This window comes from Rhinatrema bivittatum, chromosome 7, assembly GCF_901001135.1.
Source record: "Rhinatrema bivittatum chromosome 7, aRhiBiv1.1, whole genome shotgun sequence".
Classification (NCBI taxonomy): domain Eukaryota; kingdom Metazoa; phylum Chordata; class Amphibia; order Gymnophiona; family Rhinatrematidae; genus Rhinatrema; species Rhinatrema bivittatum.
In genome coordinates this window covers 203237636-203260252 of record NC_042621.1, presented here as the reverse complement: position 1 = coordinate 203260252, position 22617 = coordinate 203237636, and the positions used below count along the sequence as shown (strand labels likewise).

The 22617-nt window shown below is 44.7% G+C and overlaps 1 protein-coding gene across 1 annotated transcript in view; it reads left to right on the top strand.

The window, feature by feature from the left end:
- Window positions 1-22617, top strand: part of BICC1 (BicC family RNA binding protein 1) — a 677586-nt gene that overhangs the window by 557387 nt on the left and 97582 nt on the right. Inside the window, exons 12-13 of the mRNA XM_029609769.1 lie at window positions 4338-4534; window positions 15457-15598. Coding sequence (XP_029465629.1) covers window positions 4338-4534; window positions 15457-15598 — 339 coding nt within the window. The remainder of the gene's footprint in view (window positions 1-4337; window positions 4535-15456; window positions 15599-22617) is intronic.

The window sequence follows — 22617 nt, the reverse complement described above, 5'->3', positions numbered from 1 at the left end:
TATGGAGGCATTCTGCAACACTGTTTGTTTTGGTAGACACTGTGAATTTTACTAACTTCTTGGCTCCTGAGGAAGCTTTCGAGCAAAACTTCGGCCGTAGTTGAGCCTTCTTTTTCCAAGCTGCTTATACTGCATAGCGTTGTTATCAGCCTGTGTTGGAGATTCAAAATATTTACTTCCCAGCTTAAGTGAGCCTTTTCAGTTCAAGCTGTCTATACTGCATTGTTTGCCATCAGCCTGTGTTGGAGATTTAAAACATTTATTTTCCAGCCTAAGTTGAGCGTGTCCAGCTCAAACCTTCTATATTATATTGGCTTTTGTTATCAGCCTATGTTGGAGATAAATACTCATTTCTCAGCTCAAGTTCGTCCATACTGCACTGTGATATAATGTCAGCCAGTGTTTTGGTGATTTAAGAAGAAAATATAAATTTGAACAATAAGCTTTGTTATATTTTGAAAAATTGGACTATACATACGAGTGACTGCAAATGATTGAGAGGACCGGGCGATCTCCACGGTGGGGGAGAGATGCTGGCTGGCTTGCTGATGTGGTTCACTTCCTTTCTCAATAATTTTTATTAATATCACATTTAAAAGTATTAAAATATTTAAAAAATATATAAAAAAACAGATAAAAAATATATATGGTGAGCATTTTCTTTAAATAATTATCTGGTCTTCCCTTTTTATTTGTTCTAATTTTTTGTGGGATCACCCAGCTCTTTTTTTCTATTATACCATCAGATATCTGCCATCAGTGTGACATGTTTCCCTTGTCTTCAGAGAATAATTGATAGAGGCCTGCCAGAGACTTGGCTCTTATGTAGACTCCATGATGTCTGTTCAAAAGATCTGTAAAGCCTTACTGGAAAGTGGAGAACAGAACACTGGGGAACCTATCTCATTCACGATTGAGTGGGAACATAGGGATCTAGGTCCACAAAGGGGCAGTCTACTCAGATATGGTGGCCTGCTTTATGACTTTGAGATTAAAGAAAAAATCTTCAAAGCAAGAGCCCATGGGCCCTTCATATGGGAGGGTCACATAATAGAGAAATACAGTGAACTAGCACCAGTGACAATGCAATGGTGGAAAGAAATGAAGCTATGGTGGGAGAACATTAAATTTAAGTGGTTGTTCCCCTTTGACCTGCAGTTCAACATCAGCAGGATGAATAGTTATTAAAATGAGCGCTTTACCTCACCTGTGTTCTCTTCCAGATGCCCCCTTTGGAAGTGCCTCTCATGTGGCTGGATCAAGTGCAAGTGAGATTTGGATATAGAGGCCTCCTAGATCAGCTACATCAATTATGTTCCTTCCAAAGGGTTATGGAAGATTAGGGGTCCCCAATGTAGAGAGAGATTATAAAATTGCACAAATTAGAGCATTATTGAAATGGCAAAGGGACTTTAAGGGACGAACGTGGATTGTGAATAAGCAATATTTCTTGGGGGGAATGCCCATCACTTTATTCCCCTGGGTCTTGAAAGAATGGAGAACTCCAAAACAAACTTTTAACTCCTTCACAAAACATACGGTTAAGGTGTGGATTTGATAAAGGATAAATTGACTTCCTGGAGGAAGTATTCCCCTCTCATGCCTATTTGATATAATTGTGATGTCCTTGCAAGACAGGAAGGACATTGTTTCAAGAGATGGGAGTAACTTGGATTAATAAGGCTGGGTCACTTTATACATGCACAAGATTGAAGTACTTTTGAATCACTAAGTGAAAATATGGTGTGTTTGAAAATGATTATTATATGCTTTTTTACAAGTTAAACATTACATGGTCAGTAAAATTGGTGTAGCCATATTTCATAAAGGTATCTCTGTATTTTAGAAATTTTGTAGTGCTTCTTTGTTGCTTAAAGGCTTCATCTCTAAAGTATATAAGGATCTGAGTTCTAGATTTCATGGTAAATTAAAATATGAAAGGAACTGAAAGATTTAGCCTGCACTCTAGAGGTGGAGGAATGGGAAGGTATTGTGGAGTGGGTGGCTAGAACGTCATCTGTTCACCTAGCAGAAAATTCTTACAAGATTTACTTTAGGTGGTGGTATACACCATATCATTTAAAACAAATGTATAAAAATGCATCAGATAAATGGAGGACTTATGTTCCATCGTGCCTATGTCCCCATATCTGGTCGTTTTGTTCTAAAATTGTTCCTTTCTGGGAAAAGTTAAGGACTCTTATCTTGAGTATTACCTGGATTCAAGTTGCCTGGGTTCCTACCATCTTTCTTGTGGAGGCTCTGTCAGCTACTAATAAACTTCTCACACAAATCCTTCTGACTGCACAGTGTGAGGTAGCAGCCCTTTGGAAGAGACCTGAATCTCCCAGTATATCATCTTATAAGAGACTTTGGGGCATATACCAAATGGAAAAGCTTACTGCAATATGGAGAATTACTATTCTGGTATTTGTGCATACATGGATAGATTTTCAGACTTGGGAGAAGGGCCATGGTCTTGATTTTGGATCTTGATATTGAACTAGATTTGGACTATGGGTTTAAGAGAGGGTATGATAAAGGGTTTTTATACCTGTTCAATTTGAGTTGCAATTTGGTACCTGCATTGCTTCTGAAAGTACTAATATGGGGGCGCTATGCTGGTGAGGTTGTGGCTCAGAGAAATCTTTTCCATATGTGGTGGGAATGTCCAAAGGTGATTACTTTTTGGGACTCGGTTAGCAACTGAAGAGACAGTGGGAGATGATATTATTCCAAGAGACCCATAATTTTTCCTTCTGAATATCCCTTATAAGGATTCAGATCCATGTACAGTTTTCCTGGTGCAGCAAATCATTATAGCAGCTAGATGTGAACTTGCTTATGCTTGGAAAGTGTTTGACTTACCTTCTGCCCAGAGAGTAGTACAAAGATTGGGTAGAGTTTATTACTTGAATAGGTTAGCCATGATACGACACAAGACGTTGGAAAAATTTGAGAAGAAGTGGGATTCTTATATTGGTTGGGTTATGAAAAGCCATAATTGCAGCTAGACCATGGGAGATAGTGAATACTTGGGCCCATTTCCCTCTTTCTTTTTTCATTTCTCTCTCTCCTTATAAGCTAGGTAAATAGGGGTGGGAAGGAGGGATGGGAGGGGGGAGGGAGAAAGAGAGGGACTCTGTAGCCTCAGTTTTGGATGGTTCTGGCTAGCTTACTGTTTTGTGAAGACAACCAATTTGGCTGTTATCTATATAATCTTCATTTCCTAAATTTCTAATCATCATTATTTGTTGTTCATTCAACTTAATCATTTTTTCATATAACTGATGCTCTATAACACAAGGCTGAGGGTATGAGAGCAGTTTCTGTGAGTTTTATTTTCACAATCTTTAGATTCCCTGAAGAGGGGAGGTGGGCTGTATATATGTTTTATATAAGTTTTGTATAAGTTGTGGTAAATTGTTTGGTGGTATCTTGTTGGTGATTGGATGTATGCCATTGAGATGTTTGATATAACTCATCCACTAAAATAAACTTTAAATGGAAAAATATAAAAGCCAGCAGAACACACGTACTTGCCACTGCGTTCATAATGAAAAGTTCAAAAAAGGGGTGGGGTGTGGATGTGCTGTGGGCGGGGCATGGGCATTCCTGGATTTAAGCTTGAAATTTGCGCATAAATACTGAAGTGCACAGGTGTGCAGTGCATTCCTCTGCTACATAACTTTTCTTCTGCTGTGGATGACGTGTAAGTTGTAAAACAAATTCTAGGCAGATCAGCCGGGTTTTAAACATTGGGGCTAACAGGAGAGAAGGGAGGCTATTAAACTAGTGGGGTTTGGAATTCTTATTCCTTACCCAGGAAAACTGGTAATGGTGTTGGCGCGCACTTTTAAAATCCCCTCTTATGCAGTAGAAGTGGCATTTGTGAGCAAATACGCACATCCACTTAAAATTGAGCACACAAGTGCATTCAGTCAGGCTATTTATAACATGCACATATACACACATATGTTATAAAATGGCTGCATCCCTAGGTGCAGGCCCACGAACCACCCACGCACTGAGTTAAAATTTAACATCTAAGTATTTTTTTTCCCGTAGACTGAAAAAGGAAAAACTCTTTAGTAAACAGGGCCCTTACGTTGTAAGTCTTCTGGAGATAGGGAAATACCTACTATACATGAATGTAACTTGCCTTGAGCTACCAATGAAAAGGTGTGAGCTAAATCTAATTAAAATATTGTAGCATAAGCATTCTCCTATTCCATTAAATTAGTGTCATAAGTGCACAAGCTTAAAGTGTTAATGAAAACAGATTGGGAAAATATTTTGTTTAATTTATAACTTTCTCATGCATTCTTTCATTGAAGGTTTTTCTACTATACCTCACCTGATGATACCATCTGCTGCCCAAGCTACTTTCAGCAGTATCCTGCTTTCAGGAGTACCTAACTATAGTCAGTCCACTCCATCTCCTCCTCCCGGTCTGACTCCTGTTGAAGTTGGTATCAATAGTATTCAATCAGAAAGCAAAAAAGGTTCATCCTCACTAAATGGCCATGTACAGGTAAATACCACATTATCTTCTGCCAATAAGATCTATGGCCTGGGCCTTTTTAATTAATCCAAACTAGATTTAATTACAGAGAAGTGTGTTAAGTAAAAGAATAAAAAAAAATAAAAAAAATCTATTAAAAAAGTTATCCTTTTTCTGCACAAGTGTATTTACCTTGTTTTTGATTTTTGTTAAATATAAATTAAAAAAATAAATAATTACAATCTTACTGTCTGTCGGTAGCACTACTAGATGTGTTGAGCTCTGTACAGATATGAGACTGTCCCTTTTCCATGGAGTTTATCTAGTCAAGAAAAAAGGTTTTGGGAAATGTAATTTATTACAGTACTTGCCACTAAATCTAGAAATCAATCTACTAAATGGTTAATATCTCACATTAATGGTTAATGAGCAGACTTGTTGCTATGACCAAGTGGTAGCATTTCTAGCTTTAAAGAATTGTAGTATAAATGCTTACTTGACTGCACAGTGAATACAGAATGTACACTCAGGTTTTCTTGTCTATTGCTGATTTCAAAAATTGTAAAAATAAAAATACTGTTCTATCTTCTTTGCATCTGATACAGAAAACAAACCTTGCTTTTCAGATTACATTTCCAATGTGCAATGACTTCACATCTTTAAAAGACTGGGACAGTCACATTTTTCCTCTGTGCCTATGGCTGAATTTTTAATAATGCTCCATACAAAATCCACAAAGGAAAACATATAAATATAGATATTTCTCCTTGATGCTTAATACTATGTAGCACTAGTTGATACCCACTATGTTCCCAGTAAATAACAAACATTCATTTGACGCAATACTTAAAGGTGATGTTTGACCGTCATAATAGACATCATCGTATAGTACTTTTGACTTTAGTACTCTGCCTTATCTGTAAATATAGGTCAATCCCAAGTGTTTTTTAAACTTTTTATGTTACTCAAGTGAAACGCTGAAGAAAGCTAAGAAACGCCACGATGTTAGCCTAATAAGTTGAGCCCTTGACAAAGGACTTCGCTGTCTGAAACACGGCCCCATGTCGGGCATTAGTAATGTGACCAGGAAAAATATGAGTAAGAAAGTGATTTCTACAAACCCACAGATAAGTTAAAAATATGCACATATGGAATGATTAAGCCAAAATACTGATATTTCAATGGTGACGGACTTTTCACTTGAGCAACATAAAAAGTTTAAAAAAATAACTTGGGATTGACCTATGATTACAGATAAGGTAGAGTACTAAAGTCAAAAGTACCATACGATGATGCCTATTATGACGGTCAAGCATCACCTTTAAGTATTGCGTCGAATGAATGTTTGTTATTTACTGGGAACACAGTCAGTATTAATTCTGGAGATTGATTGTGTTGGCACTCCCAATACAAATTCTAGTCTTCCTGAGTAAGATACATTCTAGTTTGACACTAGTTGACACAACATGAACACTTTTAAATTTTGTCAGCGAGACCGTCGTATTAAAAGGCAATGTGCATTGCTGCAAACTTAACCGCAACCATAATTGCCGGTGTGTCCCAACATTATTATAAAATCTGTATATTCCTTTTTTTTTTCTTTTATATAAGCCATTGAGCCCGTTAAAACCGGCGAGATGTTTGTTTGGAAAAGTGTAATGGAAGAGCCAAAGAAGAAAATAAGAGTTGGTGTCTACAGTACACTTTTATATACTACGTCTTCTGCGCATTCGCAGCACGTCGGTCAGAGCTCTCTTTTCCGCGCATGAGCGGCACGTCGGTCAGAGCTGCTCTCTTCTGCGCATTCGCAGCACGTCAGTCAGAGCTCAAATATATATATTGATTATGCACATAAAACTGAATATCTTGAGCGCTCTTGGCAAAAAAAAAAATTCAGCCCATTTTAAGAAGAAAACATTGTGCCTCTGCTCATTCAAGCATCCAAATTGAGAAAATGGCTGCTCATCTTGTGCAGGTGTCTTAACATGGAAAATAACCACTCATCCAAGAGTAGAAACTGACCTCTCATCCAATGCAGTCCACATTTCAGAAGTCTAAATGCCCTACTTCAGGAAAACATTCAGTACAAGAACCAAATCCTCCAAGGGCATCACAAATTCCTTAACGAGCATCAGTATTTTAATAAAGTCAGCATCCCACAAAATTTTCTGGATACCTGCAAGTTAACTTAATGAGGATGGCATCTCGCATTACTACTGTGTAAACTGTTGCAGCTTATGCTTGAAAAAGAATCTGCAACCAATCAAAAATGCATGCATAAAAGCCTCTCACTCTGAAGTATAGCTCCTTCGGAGCTTTTATGCCTGAAGTATATGCCTTTTATGCCTGAAGTATAACTCCGAAGGAGCGCGACAAAGGGGCCTGCCCCTTTGTTTCGCCCCTTCATGTCGCCCCTCGCTCTCCCCGAGCAGTACCCCACAAGCACCGTACCAGTGCTAACCCAGCGCTCATCCTGCAGCAACCATCCAGCGCTCATCCTGCAGCAACCACCCAGCGCTCATCCTGCAGCAACCACCCAGCGCTCATCCTGCAGCAACCACCCAGCGCTCATCCTGCAGCAACCACCCAGCGCTCATCCTGCAGCAACCACCCAGCGCTCATCCTGCAGCAACCATCCAGCGCTCATCCTGCAGCAACCACCCAGCGCTCATCCTGCAGCAACCACCCAGCGCTCATCCTGCAGCAACCACCCAGCGCTCATCCTGCAGCAACCACCCAGCGCTCATCCTGCAGCAACCATCCAGCGCTCATCCTGCAACAACCATCCAGCGCTCATCCTGCTAGCAACCACCCAGCTAACCATCCAAAATGTATCCAGCTCTTCCAATACCAATTTTGCAACACCACCTCCTACCTAAAAGACCATCTGCCAGACAAGCCCTTCACTACAACGTGAAAACACTCACCCCTATTCTGATTGCACCAATCACCCAGCTTTTAGGCCTCACCCTCTTTTCACTTTCACTCTTCAATGCACAATCCCTAACAAAAAAATCTCTAATTTTCAATGATTACCTCACCGACGCCAAGCCAGATATTTGCGCTGTAACCGAAACATGGCTCAAGCCCTCAGATACAGCTTTAATAAACCAACTCCCTACGCTGACCTATGACTTCTTCTCACTCCCAAGACTGAAAAAAAGAGGAGGGGGAATCCTTCTGGCTACCAAAAAAAGCCTTAATTTCTCCCAACACCCATTCAGTTCTAACACAAAACTGGAAGTCGGTCTCTTCACATCACAACATCTTCAAATCCTTCTTGTCTACGCCCCCCCAGGGCTCCTAGAATCCGATGTCTCCCCCATCCTTGAAATCACCACTACGCTCATCAACCTGGATTCTCCAGCAATCATCTTAGGAGATTTCAATCTGCACATAGACAATCCTTCACCTTCTAACAGCTGCGTAACCCTCCTCACAGCCCTGTCAGCAATGGGATTCCAACAATTAGTCAACGAACCCACACACAAAGCGGGTCACACTCTGGACTTGATTTTCATCAACAAAGGCATTACTACTACATCCAATTTGAAGAACATAAAGGTCCCATGGTCGGATCACACTCTCATCTCTACCTCTTTCGCTCTGAAAGAAACCAACTCTCCTAATATCCGCTCACCTTCATTCCAATACAGGAGGCGATGCCCCCCAGAAGACCTTCACAACCAGCTGGATTCACAGCTCCCTCTATTAGATTTCACCGACCCGAACACTGCCATTCGTTCCTGGAACAACATAACAGAAAACATAGCTAACAAGCTCTGCCCTTCAACTATAAAAAAATCTCACACCAACGCCTCCAACAGACAGCCTTGGTTCACCAATGAACTTAGAAAACTAAAACAAAGCTTAAGAAAGAAAGAAGCGACTTGGCGTAAAACCCCTTGTGACAGCACCATTTCTTCATACAAATCCACACTATATCAGTACAAAGCCCTCACCTCAAAATCAAAAAAAGATTATTTTGCATCTAAGATTCACAACCTGGTCTTTGATGCTAAAGCTCTCTTCGCTTATGTCTCCAGCCTCACTCAAACCATACCGCGAGAAATCCCCTGCGACATGGCACAGTCTAAAGCTGATGAACTCGCTCAGTTTTTCCAAAATAAAATCAACAATCTTTTAACTCAACTGCCTTCCAATACCGCTGACGCCTTTCCATTATATCAACACCCAACCTTCAAAAACTCCAGCCTAAACACTTTTGAGCCCGTCTCTTCCACTGAGATACATGCCATCTTGAGAAGAATGAAACCTTCGTCTCACCCCGCAGACCACATCCCTACCAAACTACTTCTATCTATTCCAGACACAATAGCCACATCATTGACAAACATCATTAACTGCTCTCTAGCCCAAGGATCCTTCCCAGATGATCTCAAAATGGCTTCAATCTCACCACTCCTAAAGAAACCCAACCTTGATCCGAAGGACCCTAACAACTTCCGCCCCATAGCTAACCTTCCATTCATCGCCAAGATCATGGAAAGACTAGTCAACTCTCAACTTTCAAACTACATCGAAGACAACAATCTTCTCTTCGCCCCACAACACGGATTCCGAAAAAATCGAGGCACAGAATCCCTCCTTATCTCTTTGACAGACCATATCCTACTGGGCCTTGACAAAGGAAATTCATACCTATTGATCTTGCTGGACCTGTCCGCAGCGTTCGACACGGTCAACCACGCTATCCTCCTTAACCAGTTGTCATCCATAGGAATCAGCGGCACCGTCCTTTCCTGGTTTAAAACCTTTCTCAACAATAGAGGTTACAAAGTTAAACTCCAAAACAAGGAATCCTCAAGATTCAACTCTGCCATAGGAGTCCCACAAGGTTCGTCTTTATCTCCGACTCTATTCAATATTTACCTTCTTCCTCTCTGCCAACTTCTCACCGACCTCAATCTAAAGTTTTTCCTATACGCAGATGATATTCAAATCATCATCCCTATCAAAGACACATACTCTAATACTCTTGACTACTGGGAATCATGCCACAAAAAAATCAAACTACTACTCAACAGCCTACACCTCATCTTAAATTCCTCTAAGACTGAAATCCTACTCATCTCTCCTGAGAACAACACCTCCAACAGTTCTCTTCCTACCAATCTGCCTACCACACAAGCTAGAGACCTAGGAGTAATAATAGACAACCGGCTAAACTTCAAGGCACACATCAACAAAACAACCAAAGACTGCTTCTATAAACTTCAGGTCCTGAAAAGGATAAGACCTCTTTTCCACGCTCAAGACTTCAGAACGATCATCCAAGCAGTCATTTTTTCGAAACTAGACTATTGCAATTCCCTATTGCTAGGTCTACCATCATCATACTCCAAACCCCTACAGATGGTTCAAAATTCAGCAGCCCGAATCTTGACAGGCGCAAGGAAAAGAGACCACATATCCCCCGTCCTGAAAGAGCTTCACTGGTTACCAGTCTACTTCCGCATCATGTACAAAGCCATAACCATCACCTACAAAACTATACATCAACTTACCACTCTCGATCTTCAATTCCCTCTCCAAACACATAATTCTACCAGACCTACTAGAGATGCTTATAGAGGCTCCCTCCAAGTTCCCCCAGCGAAAACGACCAGACACATCACCATAAGAGATCGCGCCACCTCCACAGCTGGCCCTCTCTTGTGGAATTCCATTCCTACAGACCTCAGACAGGAGCCCTGCCTCCCAACTTTTAGGAAAAAACTTAAGACTTGGTTATTCAAACAAGCATTTCCGGACACAACCCAATGACACATTCCAATGACTCCTAAAACACCACTCCTCTTGTATATAACATTTATTCTGTATACTATATTTAAATTGTATATTGTTTAACCATCTCTTTTCTCTCCTCTCTTCTTCCTTCTCCAAGTTCGGCTACCCTTGTTAAATGTAACTGTACTTTCGGACACCACAGTTCTAGTTTTTGTTTATAATGCACTCCTGTTCGATGTAAACCAGCAAGATATGTTTTCATGATTGCCGGTATATAAAAACTCTAAATAAATAAATAAAATAGCTTAGAAGAAAAAATAGCATAAAGATGAAAAATTGAAATCACTATGACAAATTTAAAAATACATATTTTTTGATGTATCGTATAAAATCATAATATAAAATGAAAAATAGGATCAATGCTTTATGAAGATGAATATTGCAAGAATTATATCAATGAATACCAGTCTATTTTCTAGTTAAATCCAGATGGATGTACTGTCTTGAGAGACTACAGCACCCATTGTACAGCACTGTATTGAATATACTCCTAGCTTCAATCACTTTGGATAATCATTGATCATGTGCCTGTTTCAGTCCAGTGAGGGGTAAGACAGGGAAGCTTTATTGTGAATGTATGTGAACAATTTTGGCTACATACTCAAGAAAGTACATCCATCTGATCTTAACCAGAAAATAGACTGGTATTCATTGATATAATTCTTGCAATGTTCATCTTCATAAAGCATTGGATCCTAGTTTTCATTTTATATTATGATTTTATACGATATTAGACATTTTTTTTTTTGATACAAGGATAGACTTTTTCATTTCTTTGTAGTGATGTCACTTTTTCACGTTTTGTCCCAGAATACCAATACAGCACCTACTCGATTGCTGTAGATCCCTACACAAACCCCGCAAGCTAGCAAAATCTTTCTCCTTGGTCACACACACAGAGCAGAGACATGTCCTCACCAAGTACAGAATAAAAGATCATAAATTAGAACCCAGCAACATGCAGACAAAAACTGAAATGGAAACTCTAAGAAGCCAGACTGTCTACGGTATAGCAATGACAGAACCACCATGCCTCATAAAACAAAATCCTGAAACACAAAGCATTAATTATAATAGTAGAATCATACTAATAAAAGAACAAAAGTTTGAAAACTGCTGACAAACAGAACATCTATTAACGTAATAATCAGTTTTTTTAATTTCCCAAGCACCGATAAAATATATCAAAACAGCATACATATCAAATAACACCCAATAATTAAAACTGAGGATAAAAACATAACCTTGCTGTGTCCATACCTGAGAACTTGATTTCCAGTCACCCTGAAAATGTTGAGGATTTGATCACACATGCACACTCATATGTTCATTCTCTCACACATACGCATACATACATGCTCTCATACATACCCACATACTTACACAGGCTCTAAGTCCCTCTACCCCCACCATGCACACAAAACGTACACCCCCAGATTCCCTCATACTCACACATACCCCCAGGCAGGTACTCATTCTCTCTCTCTCTCTTTCTCTCTCTCTCTCTTTCTCTCTCTCACATACACCCCTTGGCAGGCCCTCATTCTCTCACACACACAGACAGACCCCCCAGGCAGGATCCCATTCTCACACATGCATGCATACACACACTGAAGGTGGGCCCCCTTTCTTTGTTCTGCTGGCAGCCTTAGAGCCTCTCTCATTCCTGCTAATGCTGTCATCTCTGCTGAGTAGCTGTTGGGGAGGAGCTGCTTCTGGCACTGAAGCCTGTTCTGATTTCTCCTCCTCTGTGCAGGCCCAGCAATATTAAAAATTGGTGGGACTAGCACTTCCTCCATGGTGATCTTGTGCATCGCGAGATCAGCATAGAGAAAGTGCTACTCTCACAAGTTCTAATACTACGGGCCGGCACAGACAGGGTGTCCTTGGCTCAGCCGCCAGTGGGATGAGGTCCACTAGTGGCTGCATGCACCTTTCCCTGCGGTATGACCTTTGCAGCCCCCTGAAAGCTCGTTCGCAGCGCTCCCCCCCCCCCCCCCCCACACACACACATTTGCACACTTTTGATCTAAGCTATTTTATATACTTCAGAGTGAGACTCTTGCGCATGCATTTTTGATTGGTTGCAGGTTCTTTTTTAAGCATAAGTTGCATCGGTTTACGCAGTAGTAACAGGAGACACTGTCCTCTTTAGTAGGCCGATGCAATACATTGCACTCAGGCAAGCGCACCAGGTAACACTCTATTGGACGCGAGTTTTGGACATGTTAAAATAACCCCTGCTGCAATACAGGGATTAGTGTGTCCAAAATGCGCGTCCAATCTAGCGCATAGATAATAGCGCTCATTACATGCAAATTCCATGTAGATGAGGCTTTAAGCTATTACCTGCCATGCCAAAAATTGCCGTGCCGCCAAGGCACCCATTTTAAGGCAGAAAATTTAACGCCTGCTCATGAGTTGGCATTAAAGCATGCTGTGCTCAAAGGCTCATTGAAAAAAAACAAAAAATCCTGCTTTCTGTGATTCCTCCTATTAGTATCGTCATGATACTAAGTAAGAGGAACCATAGAAAGCAGAATCATACTGTGTTCAAGAGCTCAACAAAAAAAGGCATCCTGCTTTCTGTGGTTCCTCATAGGGGGAACCACAGAAAGTGGTGTCCCCAAGGTCTGGCCTAATTGGAACCCCTGCTGTGGCAGTAAGTGAAGGCGTGAATAAATTAATATTAAGTGTCAGGCACTTAATATTTTATTCATACCTTCACGTTCTGCCGATTGGTCCATTCACTGACAAGTGTCAGGGAAAAAGACCAATCAGGAACAGCCCTGCCAGGGGTGGGGAGGGAGCTTTGGCCAGGCTGTTGTGTGCGCACAGCCACATCTCATGGGCGCCCGTGTTCTGGGTTCAGACCATGCACACTGGCATTCTGCTCTGGGGCTCTGACCTCAGGGGCTAATCTCACTGAGGTCTACACTGGGGGCTACCTGAGGGGCTTACCCATTATAAACACACAATTACTGGGATTATACCTGGGGGCTTGAACCCAGGAGCGTATCTCCTGCACAAATAGCCATACACAATTACTGGAATATTATACCTGAGGGCTTGAACCCAGGAGTGTATCCCCTGCACAAATAGCCACACTCAAACTTTGTTTCAGTACATCATGGTTCCAGATATTTAGGATAGTAAGTTTATTTGAGCAATAGGATGATAGAACAAATAAAATCAGATTATACAGAAGTAGTAATGCTTTAAAAAGCTTACATGTTTCCAAAGGATCAGCCTGTGCTATCACATCCAGCACACTCTCTCTCTCCCCCCTCTCTGTTATTTCTCTTTATACACTAAAAATGCTTGTGAAAGCAGTGGTGATCCCTCCCTCTGAATTCTTATCAAAATTCAGGTGCAGCTTTGTGACCTTCACTTTCTCTCATGCTTTAGTATAAGTTACTTGCTTGCTTTCTCATCATAGACCTAGTGGAATAACTAAAACACTCTTGCCTGTTCGTAACATTTCACAGTGCAAAACAGTAAATAGGAGTTCACTCAGAGGTTGGCCTATGACCTTCAAACTAGTCTGTGTTTGGGTGAGAACTCTGAATCCATACAGCCTACCCTCTATACACATACAATAGCTCTATGCAGAGCACTAGGGATGCAAACATTACCCATTGAATGTCCCTTTTAATGCAGCAGCTCATTTGCCTATTACATCGAGTGCCGAGGAGAGATGGATGTGCGCACATTAAAAATAGCGTGCGCCCAGTTTGTATGCACAATTTTTATGTGATGGTATTGCATCAGCCTGTTTGTGGGCAAACACTTGCAGGTATCCAGAAACTTTGGTGGGACTCTGACTTTACTAAAATAATGGATGCCTTTTAAGGAATTTGTGATGCCCTTGGAGGATTTCTTGTACTCTACCCGTCAGATTTCCGAACAGTCCTACAAGCCCTCATACTAACCAGTGTTGACTACTGCAGTTCCCTTTACCTCGGCCTTCCTAAAAACACCATTCACCCACTCCAACTAATTAAAAATTCCGCAGCTCGTATACTAAACACCCCTCGTCGTGAACATATTACCCATATTCTTAAACACTTACATTGGTTACCGGTCTACTATCATATTCAATATAAAGGTTTGTCCATGATTATTCACTTTAATTTACAACCCATCCACTGTATGGCTCTGTTCTGCTTTAAGACTGTTCAAACCGTCGTGGCAATTACGATCATTAGACAAATGCCTATTAGAAATATCCACTATCAAAACAGCAAGACTTGACCTAACCCATAGACGAGCCTTCTCAGTAGCCGGCCCGACACTGTGGAATGTGCTATCTGCACACATTCGGCTCATTCCCACTACAAAAGAATTTTTAAAAGCTCTTAAAACATATTTATGTTCCACCACTTTCAATAATCCTAAACCCTCTTAATCCCTTCGATCATACTCAATTGGAATACCCCACTCTCCTACCTCCCCCTTCCTCAATCCTCATATTTATATTGTTTTTAAATGTATCCTGTTTCTTTTATTTTTATTTTAAATTGAACTATGTATTTCTATTTTTACCTGCCAACATTGTAAACCACTATATTCACAAATTGTCTGTATAAGCGGTATATAAAAATCTTTAAATAAATAAATACCTAACTTTTCCCTGAAGTAGGAATCTCAGGCTTCTGAAACGTGGACCGTGTTGAATGAGCGGTCAGTATCTACTCTAGGATGAGTGGTTATTTTCCACACTAGGACGCCTGCACAAATTGAGCAGTCATCTTCTCAATTTGGATGCTTGAATGTGCTGGGGTATAACATCTATTTTCTTAAATGGAATGAACTTCTTTTGCCAAGAGCACCTACAATAGGTATTCAGTTTTAAGTGCATAATAGAGAAAAAGGAATATACAGATTTTATGATAATGTTAGGGCAGACTGATGATTATACATTTAAAGGAGGCAACGGTGATTGTATAAAGTTTGCACAATGTACATTGCCTTTGAATATGAAGGTGTTGTCCACAAAGTTTGTGTTCATTTTGTATCAACTAGTGTTACAGTGTCTTAAACAGCTAGGAGGTTTATATTTATATTTGAATTTTTAATACATTTTTTAAACATTGCATGTTTTTATTTAATAATTATGTATTTATTTTTAACCTTGACAGCCTGCAAATATCAAATATGGTGCAATCTCAGCTTCATCTCTAGGGGAGAATGTGTTGAACACAAACCACACAGATCCATCAAGGCAGACAAGTAGCCACAATTCTTCAGAGCAAGTGACCTCTAAGTCTAGTACTACAGAAGGTAACATTTCTATATGATTTGCTAGCAGTCAGCCAAAGCTTTGTCAAAATTTATTTATTTATTTATTTAAAGGCTTTTATATACCGGAGTTCATGCACTAGTGCATACCACTTCGGTTTACACAGAACAAGGAACAGAAAATTACATCAAACAGATTGAACAATTAAACAAATATACAATTACATCCAACGATTGGGTATAAATAACATGGCTAACTTAGTAGGAACTTAGAGTTTGAGGTAAAGGAGAGAAATAGTACCAAGTGGTAACAGAACAATGTTAATAGCTAAATAATAAATATAAATAGTAAATACAAATTCTTATAATAAATACAGGTGCTTACAGATTACAGTCTTCATGAAAAGTTTACGTCTACAGAATAGGGTTAAGTAAATAAGAACAGGCGGTTATTTCTATAGGAGTGAAGACTTCAAAAACTGAGGTTACATCTGGATTAAGAGGTATTGGTGTAGCATGCTCAAATATTTAATGATTTGGAATTGAGACCAAGGAAATGAAATAGACAAAATGAAATAGACAAATGAAATAGACAAAGTATTTGTGTTTTAATGTTTGCACAAATTTCACAGAAATAAAGGGGCAATCTGGAAGCCCTTCACCCCTATTAAAGAGAGAACATTTGCTGGTACAGAATACCTTGGTTCAGTTCCTGGGTCAGGTCTTCTGCTCCTTGGTCCAGCTAGAGCTGGTAATGCTGCAGTGGCAATGTTCACTGCTCCTGGGTGGGGAATCTGTTATCACACAGTTGTCGTCACCTGACTGGATTTATGTTTAATGATTGCAGGGTTCTGAAAGGAGCCTTAGCCAAGGACTTACTGTAATAATTGAGCTAATTTGGGAAGGATATGTAAAATAGGGGAAAAGCTCCTAAGTAGCTGCAACTGGTTCCAAATGAACTGGAAGCTCAAACGTGCAGGAGGAAATTGCTGGATCTCCTCCTCGCCCCCATCCTCCAAAAAACCTAAATAGAACACACAAGAAGTAGTGATAGTAATACAACCCCTTGTGTCATGTAAAAATGTTTGTTCAATCACTGTTAAGAGCTTAATTAAAGGTGATAAAAATGATCAAGATTTGGCTATTTGAGCAAGTCTTTGGGCAGTTAATGGAATGAGTACATTTTTGTATGAATGTTGAGGAAAAAAGAGCAGAGGACAGTGATTCAGCATTGCCTCTGGCTAGGACTGGGAATGTGTTGTGGGTAGGGTTGATACAGTATATTGTACTAGGGGTTTAGGAAATATGGGTGATGGGAGTTTTATTTAAAATGTGATAAGTTGGGGGTGAATGAAGGTTGATGTGTTCTGTGATATTGCTGTGGAGATAGGGAGGGAATGGTGGGTTTATTGGTATGGTTGTGGTTTTGTTGTAACCTGGTTTCCCTGTACGTACCAGGATCAGTCCAGACGGTGGGTTATGTCCCCCGTCCAGCAGATGGAGTCAGAACAGAGCTCGAGGGCACCGCCTCCTATACCAGCGCACCCTCTGCTGGAGCCCAGTATCTTTCTGACTCCAGCAGATGTGGGTTGGGGAAACAGTGCTTCCCCAGTGTGACAGGGTTTGAGTTTATTTTCATTGCTTTGAGTCTCTCCTGTCATTTTCTTTTGTCTTTAACAATTTGGATCAAGCTATTATAAAAAAACAAAAAAAACAAAAAAAGGTAAAATAGGGTATTTTGCCTGTCAGTAATTTTGAGGAGGCGTGCTCGTCTGTTTCTGTCTCCTCCTGCAGCTTGCTTGCTTTTGTTCGGGTAAGTGTGTGTTTTCTTTTGATTTCAGCTGCTTTCGCGCTGTGTTTGCCGGGTCAGCCGGCTCCTGCACACGGCCTCAGACGGTCCCGCGGCCCGGCGAAATCTACCTCGGGCCTGGGCGCGCCGGCAGCGGTTTTTCCCGCCGGCGCCCAAGGACCAGTCGGACGGGTGGTGTTGGCCTTCAGGCCCCCCCGCGGTGTTTTTTCAGCGTCGGCCCCCCCCGAGGCTTCCCCGTAGCGGCGTCTTTTTATTATGCCGCGCCTGTCTCGTTGTACCTGCGGCGAGGCAGGGTCTCATATCTCGGCCGAGGGAGTCTGTTCGCGCTGTCTCGCCGATGGGGACACTGCCGCGCACGGCGCGGTTTCGCGCCCAGAGCCTCTCTCGCCGCAGCCAGGGAAGCGCGGGCCGGCCACGTTCTCGGCAGTGGCGGGAACGGCGGCCATTTTAGAGAGAGATTTTGCTGAGGTACTCTCTCCGGATGCGGTGGATGCAGTTCGGGGCGCCCCCCGCCTGCACCAGGGCCCTGAAGAGGGCCCCTCAGCCCGGGCACCACAAGGGGATTCTACTACTTCGGCTGCACCCGGTCTGCCGTTTTTCTCGCCAGACTTCATTTTGAAGTTACACACAGCCTATCTACAGGGACTGGCGGACCCGGGGGTTGCTACCACAGGACCTCCGGCACCCAAGATCTCTAAGCTCGCGGTTTCTGTCCCCGGGCCCCTGGTTCCTCCTGGCGCGGCCGCAGGGCCCTCAACTTTGCCATCCCAACCACTTACGTTGGGAGCGGCTTTCCCTCTGGGTCCTGACCCCTCGGACCCTCCGGATCCTGCACATACAGAGGGACAAGCCGAGGGCGACGACCCGCGAGCTCTGCGCATCTTTCACAAGGAAGAGCTGGAAGACCTTTTGCAACGGACTCTGCAGGAGCTAGATCTGGATCCACCGCCGGACCCCCCGGCCCCTGTGGCCCCAGCGGTCGCGACATGCTCCAAGAAAGGGGATCCGGTACTGGCTGCTCTTAGGCCTAGGGCCAAGGCGTTCCCGGTCCATGAGTCGTTTCTACAGCTCCTCACCGGGGAATGGGACTTCCCGGAGGCGTCCTTGAGGGTTTCCCGGGCCATGGAGAAATTATATCCGTTGCCGGAAGATTTCCTGGATCTCGTCCGGTTTCCAAAGGTGGACTCGGCGGTCTCGGCAGTGACTAAGCGAACTACGATCCCAGTTACTGGTGGCACAGCCCTACGGGACACGCAAGACCGCAAGTTGGAGATGTTCCTCAAGAAGGTTTTTGAGGTGTCGGCCTTAGGGATGCGGGCTGTCATGTGCAGTTCTTTGACCCAGAGGGCCAGTCTTCTCTGGGTCCAACAGCTCCTAACGTCGCAGCAGTTGCCGCCGGACGAAGCCGCTCAAGCTGACAGCCTGGAGTCTGCTATCGCTTATGGGGCAGATGCCCTGTATGACCTTTTTCGCGTCCTGGCTCGGTCCATGGTGTCGGTGGTGGCGGCTCGTAGACTCCTGTGGCTCCGGAATTGGGCTGCGGACACCTCCTCTAAGTCGAGCCTGGGTTCCCTTCCTTTCCGGGGGAAATTCCTCTTCGGAAATGACCTGGATCAGATCATCAAGTCTCTGGGAGAAAACTCAGTGAATCGCCTGCCCGAGGATCGGCAAAGGCCTTATCGGGGTTTTGCCTCCACCAGAACCAGGGCTCGGGCGCAACGGCGCTACAGATCTTACCGGCAACCAAGCTCTCGGACAACCTCCAGTAGACCGCAACCGTGGTCGCGCTCCTTTCGAGGCCGGAGGCCCTCGAGGGAGGGCTCAGGGCAGGGGAACCCCCCCGCCAAATCTGCTCAATGATGCCAGACCAGCCCACTCCTCCTGTCCAACCATCGGGGGTCGACTCACACAATTTGTCGAGGAGTGGGTAAAGATTACTTCAGACCAGTGGGTCCTGGACACCATCCAAGACGGTTACGCCTTGGAGTTTGTCCGCCTCCCTCGGGACAGGTTTCTCTTCTCTCCTTGCGGCTCCGACCTCAAGCGGATGGCGGTTCAACAAACACTAGACCGGCTACAAGCCATAGAGGCTATCGTCCCCGTACCCTTCGCAGAGGTGGGCTCGGGCCATTATTCCATCTACTTCGTAGTGCCCAAGAAGGATGGGTCGTTCCGGCCCATACTGGATTTGAAGGAGGTGAACCGCTCGTTGCGGGTCAGCCGGTTCCGCATGGAGACTCTGCGGTCAGTGATTGCCGCAGTCCATCAAGGCGAGTTTCTGGCGTCCCTGGATCTGACGGAGGCGTACCTGCACATCCCTATACATCCGGACCACAGGCGTTACCTACGCTTCAAAATTCTTGGTCAACACTTCCAGTTTCGGGCACTACCCTTTGGGCTCGCAACGGCCCCGCGGACGTTCACCAAGATCATGGTGGTAGTGGCGGCGGCCCTCCGGAAGGAAGGTATACTAGTGCACCCTTACCTGGACGACTGGCTGGTACGGGCAAAGTCGTTCTCTCATGGACAGGACTCGGTGGCCAGAGTCTTGGAAGTGCTTCGCTCCCTGGGTTGGGTCGTGAACCTCCCCAAGAGTTCTCTCGTTCCATCGCAATGCCTAGACTTTCTGGGAGCAACCTTCGACACACAGCTAGGCATGGTCTTCCTGCGTCCGGACAAGGATATCTCTTTGAGGGAGCACATCCACCGCTTCGCGGTCCTGTCGGAACCCACAGCGTGGAATTATCTGCAGCTTCTGGGAGTGATGGCGTCCACCATCGACATGGTGCCCTGGGCTTTTGCTCACCTGCGACCTCTGCAGGCGTCCCTCCTGTCTCGCTGGAAACCGGTGTCGCAGGAGTATCAGGTGATTCTGCCTCTTCCTCAGTCGGCTCGGGACAGTCTGAAGTGGTGGTTGGTTCCGGCTCACTTGGACCGCGGCGTCTCGCTCGCCGTTCCCACTTGGGTGGTGGTGACAACCGACGCCAGCCTCATGGGATGGGGCGCAGTCTGCGGCCGAAGCGCCACACAGGGGATGTGGTCCCCGGAGGAGGCGAAGTGGCCGATCAATCGTCTGGAGACCAGGGCGGTGCGCTTAGCACTTCAACGGTTCCTACCACTGGTTCGGGACAGGGAAGTACGAATTCTCTCGGACAACGCAACCACAGTGGCTTACATCAATCGGCAGGGCGGAACGCGAAGCGAGCAGGTCTCCGCGGAAACCACGCTCCTGATGGAATGGGCGGAACTCCACCTTGTTCGTCTCGCGGCCTCCCACATCGCCGGGGTGGACAACATTCAGGCAGATTACCTAAGTCGTCAGCGCTTGGACCCCGGCGAATGGTCTCTCTCCGCCGAGGCGATGGACATCCTGGTTCGACGCTGGGGACCGCCACGGTTGGACTTGATAGCCACAGCCCTCAACGCCAAGGCCCCACGCTTCTTCAGTCGCAGACGGGAGCGCGGCGCAGAGGGGGTGGATGCCCTAGCGTTACCGTGGCCGGCAGGCCAGCTCCTATATGTGTTTCCTCCCTGGCCCTTGGTGGGCAAGATTCTTCGACGCATCGAAAACCACCACGGTCCTGTGATTCTCGTGGCTCCGGAATGGCCGCGGCGGCCTTGGTTTGCGGATCTGGTTCACATGGCGGTGGACGGTCCCCTCCGTCTGGGTCATCTTCCACGGCTCCTACACCAGGGTCCGGTATTTTTCGAGCAGGCGGCACTCTTTTGTCTAGCGGCCTGGCTTTTGAACGGCGCCGCCTCCGACGCCGAGGCTATCCGGAAGCGGTGATCTCTACGATGCTTAGGGCTCGTAAGTCCTCGACCTCTGTGGCCCACGTGCGAGTGTGGAAGGTTTTCGAGTCCTGGTGTGTCGGTCAGGGGATCCGGCCGACGGAAGCAACGGTTCCTCTGATCCTTCAATTTTTGCAGGACGGATTGGATAAGGGCCTAGCATACAATTCTCTTCGAGTACAAGTGGCGGCCCTGAACGTTCTGGTACAGACACCGGTTTCTCTGCTTCTCCAAGCGGATATCGCTCGGTTCCTGAAGGGTGCTAAGCATCTCCGGCCTCCGGTTCGGGATCCCTGTCCGTCGTGGAACCTTAATTTGGTTCTCCGGGCCCTGGTGAGTGCCCCTTTCGAGCCACTACAGGATGCTTCCCTCAAGGACCTCACTATGAAGACGGTGTTTCTGGTCGCGATCTCTTCTGCCCGTCGCGTCTCGGAACTGCAGGCTCTCTCCTGCAGGGAACCGTACCTCCGCCTCTCGGAGGCGGGAGTTTCTCTACGTACCGTACCCTCTTTCCTGCCGAAGGTGGTCTCCCCCTTCCATTTGAACCAGACGGTGGAACTGCCGGCGTTTCCTCCAGGGGAAGAGAGGTCTCTTCGTCTTTTGGACGTCAAGCGTGTTCTGCTCCATTATCTGGAGGCTACCAATGATTTCCGAATCTCCGATCATCTCTTTGTGCTCTGGTCGGGACCTAAGAGGGGCTCTTCCGCATCGAAGACAACGATTGCCCGCTGGATCAAGGATGCCATCTCGGCATCTTATATCGGAGCGGGGCGTACTCCTCCTGCGGGCGTCAGGGCTCATTCTACGCGCTCGCAGGCTGCTTCTTGGGCGGAGTCTCGGTCCGTTTCGCCGCAGGAAATCTGCCGGGCAGCGACATGGAAGTCTTTGCATACCTTTGCTCGGCATTATCGGCTACACCTGCCGCCTTCGGATCCTGCGCTTTTTGGCGATCAGGTTATCCGAGCAGGGCTCTCTAGGGCCCACCCGGTTTAGGGAAGCTTGGGTACATCCCACCGTCTGGACTGATCTTGGTACGTACAGGGAAAAGAAAATTATTCCTTACCTGCTAATTTTCATTCCTGTAGTACCATGGATCAGTCCAGACGCCCACCACTCTGGGTTTGTGCGCTCCTGCTCGGAATCTTATGCGTCTTCTGTCTCTCTTCTTCTCTGGTTCTCTATCAGAGTTGTACAGCTCCTCACAAGTTAGCTGGGGCGCCCTCGTTTTGGGTGCGTGCCTATTTATTGTTCTTGATGTTGACTTACGTCAGGTTTTTTGATCCAAATTGTTTTGTTTTGCTCTTTTTGGGCTTTGTTATTCATGATACTGAGCTCCAGCAGAGGGTGCGCTGGTATAGGAGGCGGTGCCCTCGAGCTCTGTTCTGACTCCATCTGCTGGACGGGGGACATAACCCACCGTCTGGACTGATCCATGGTACTACAGGAATGAAAATTAGCA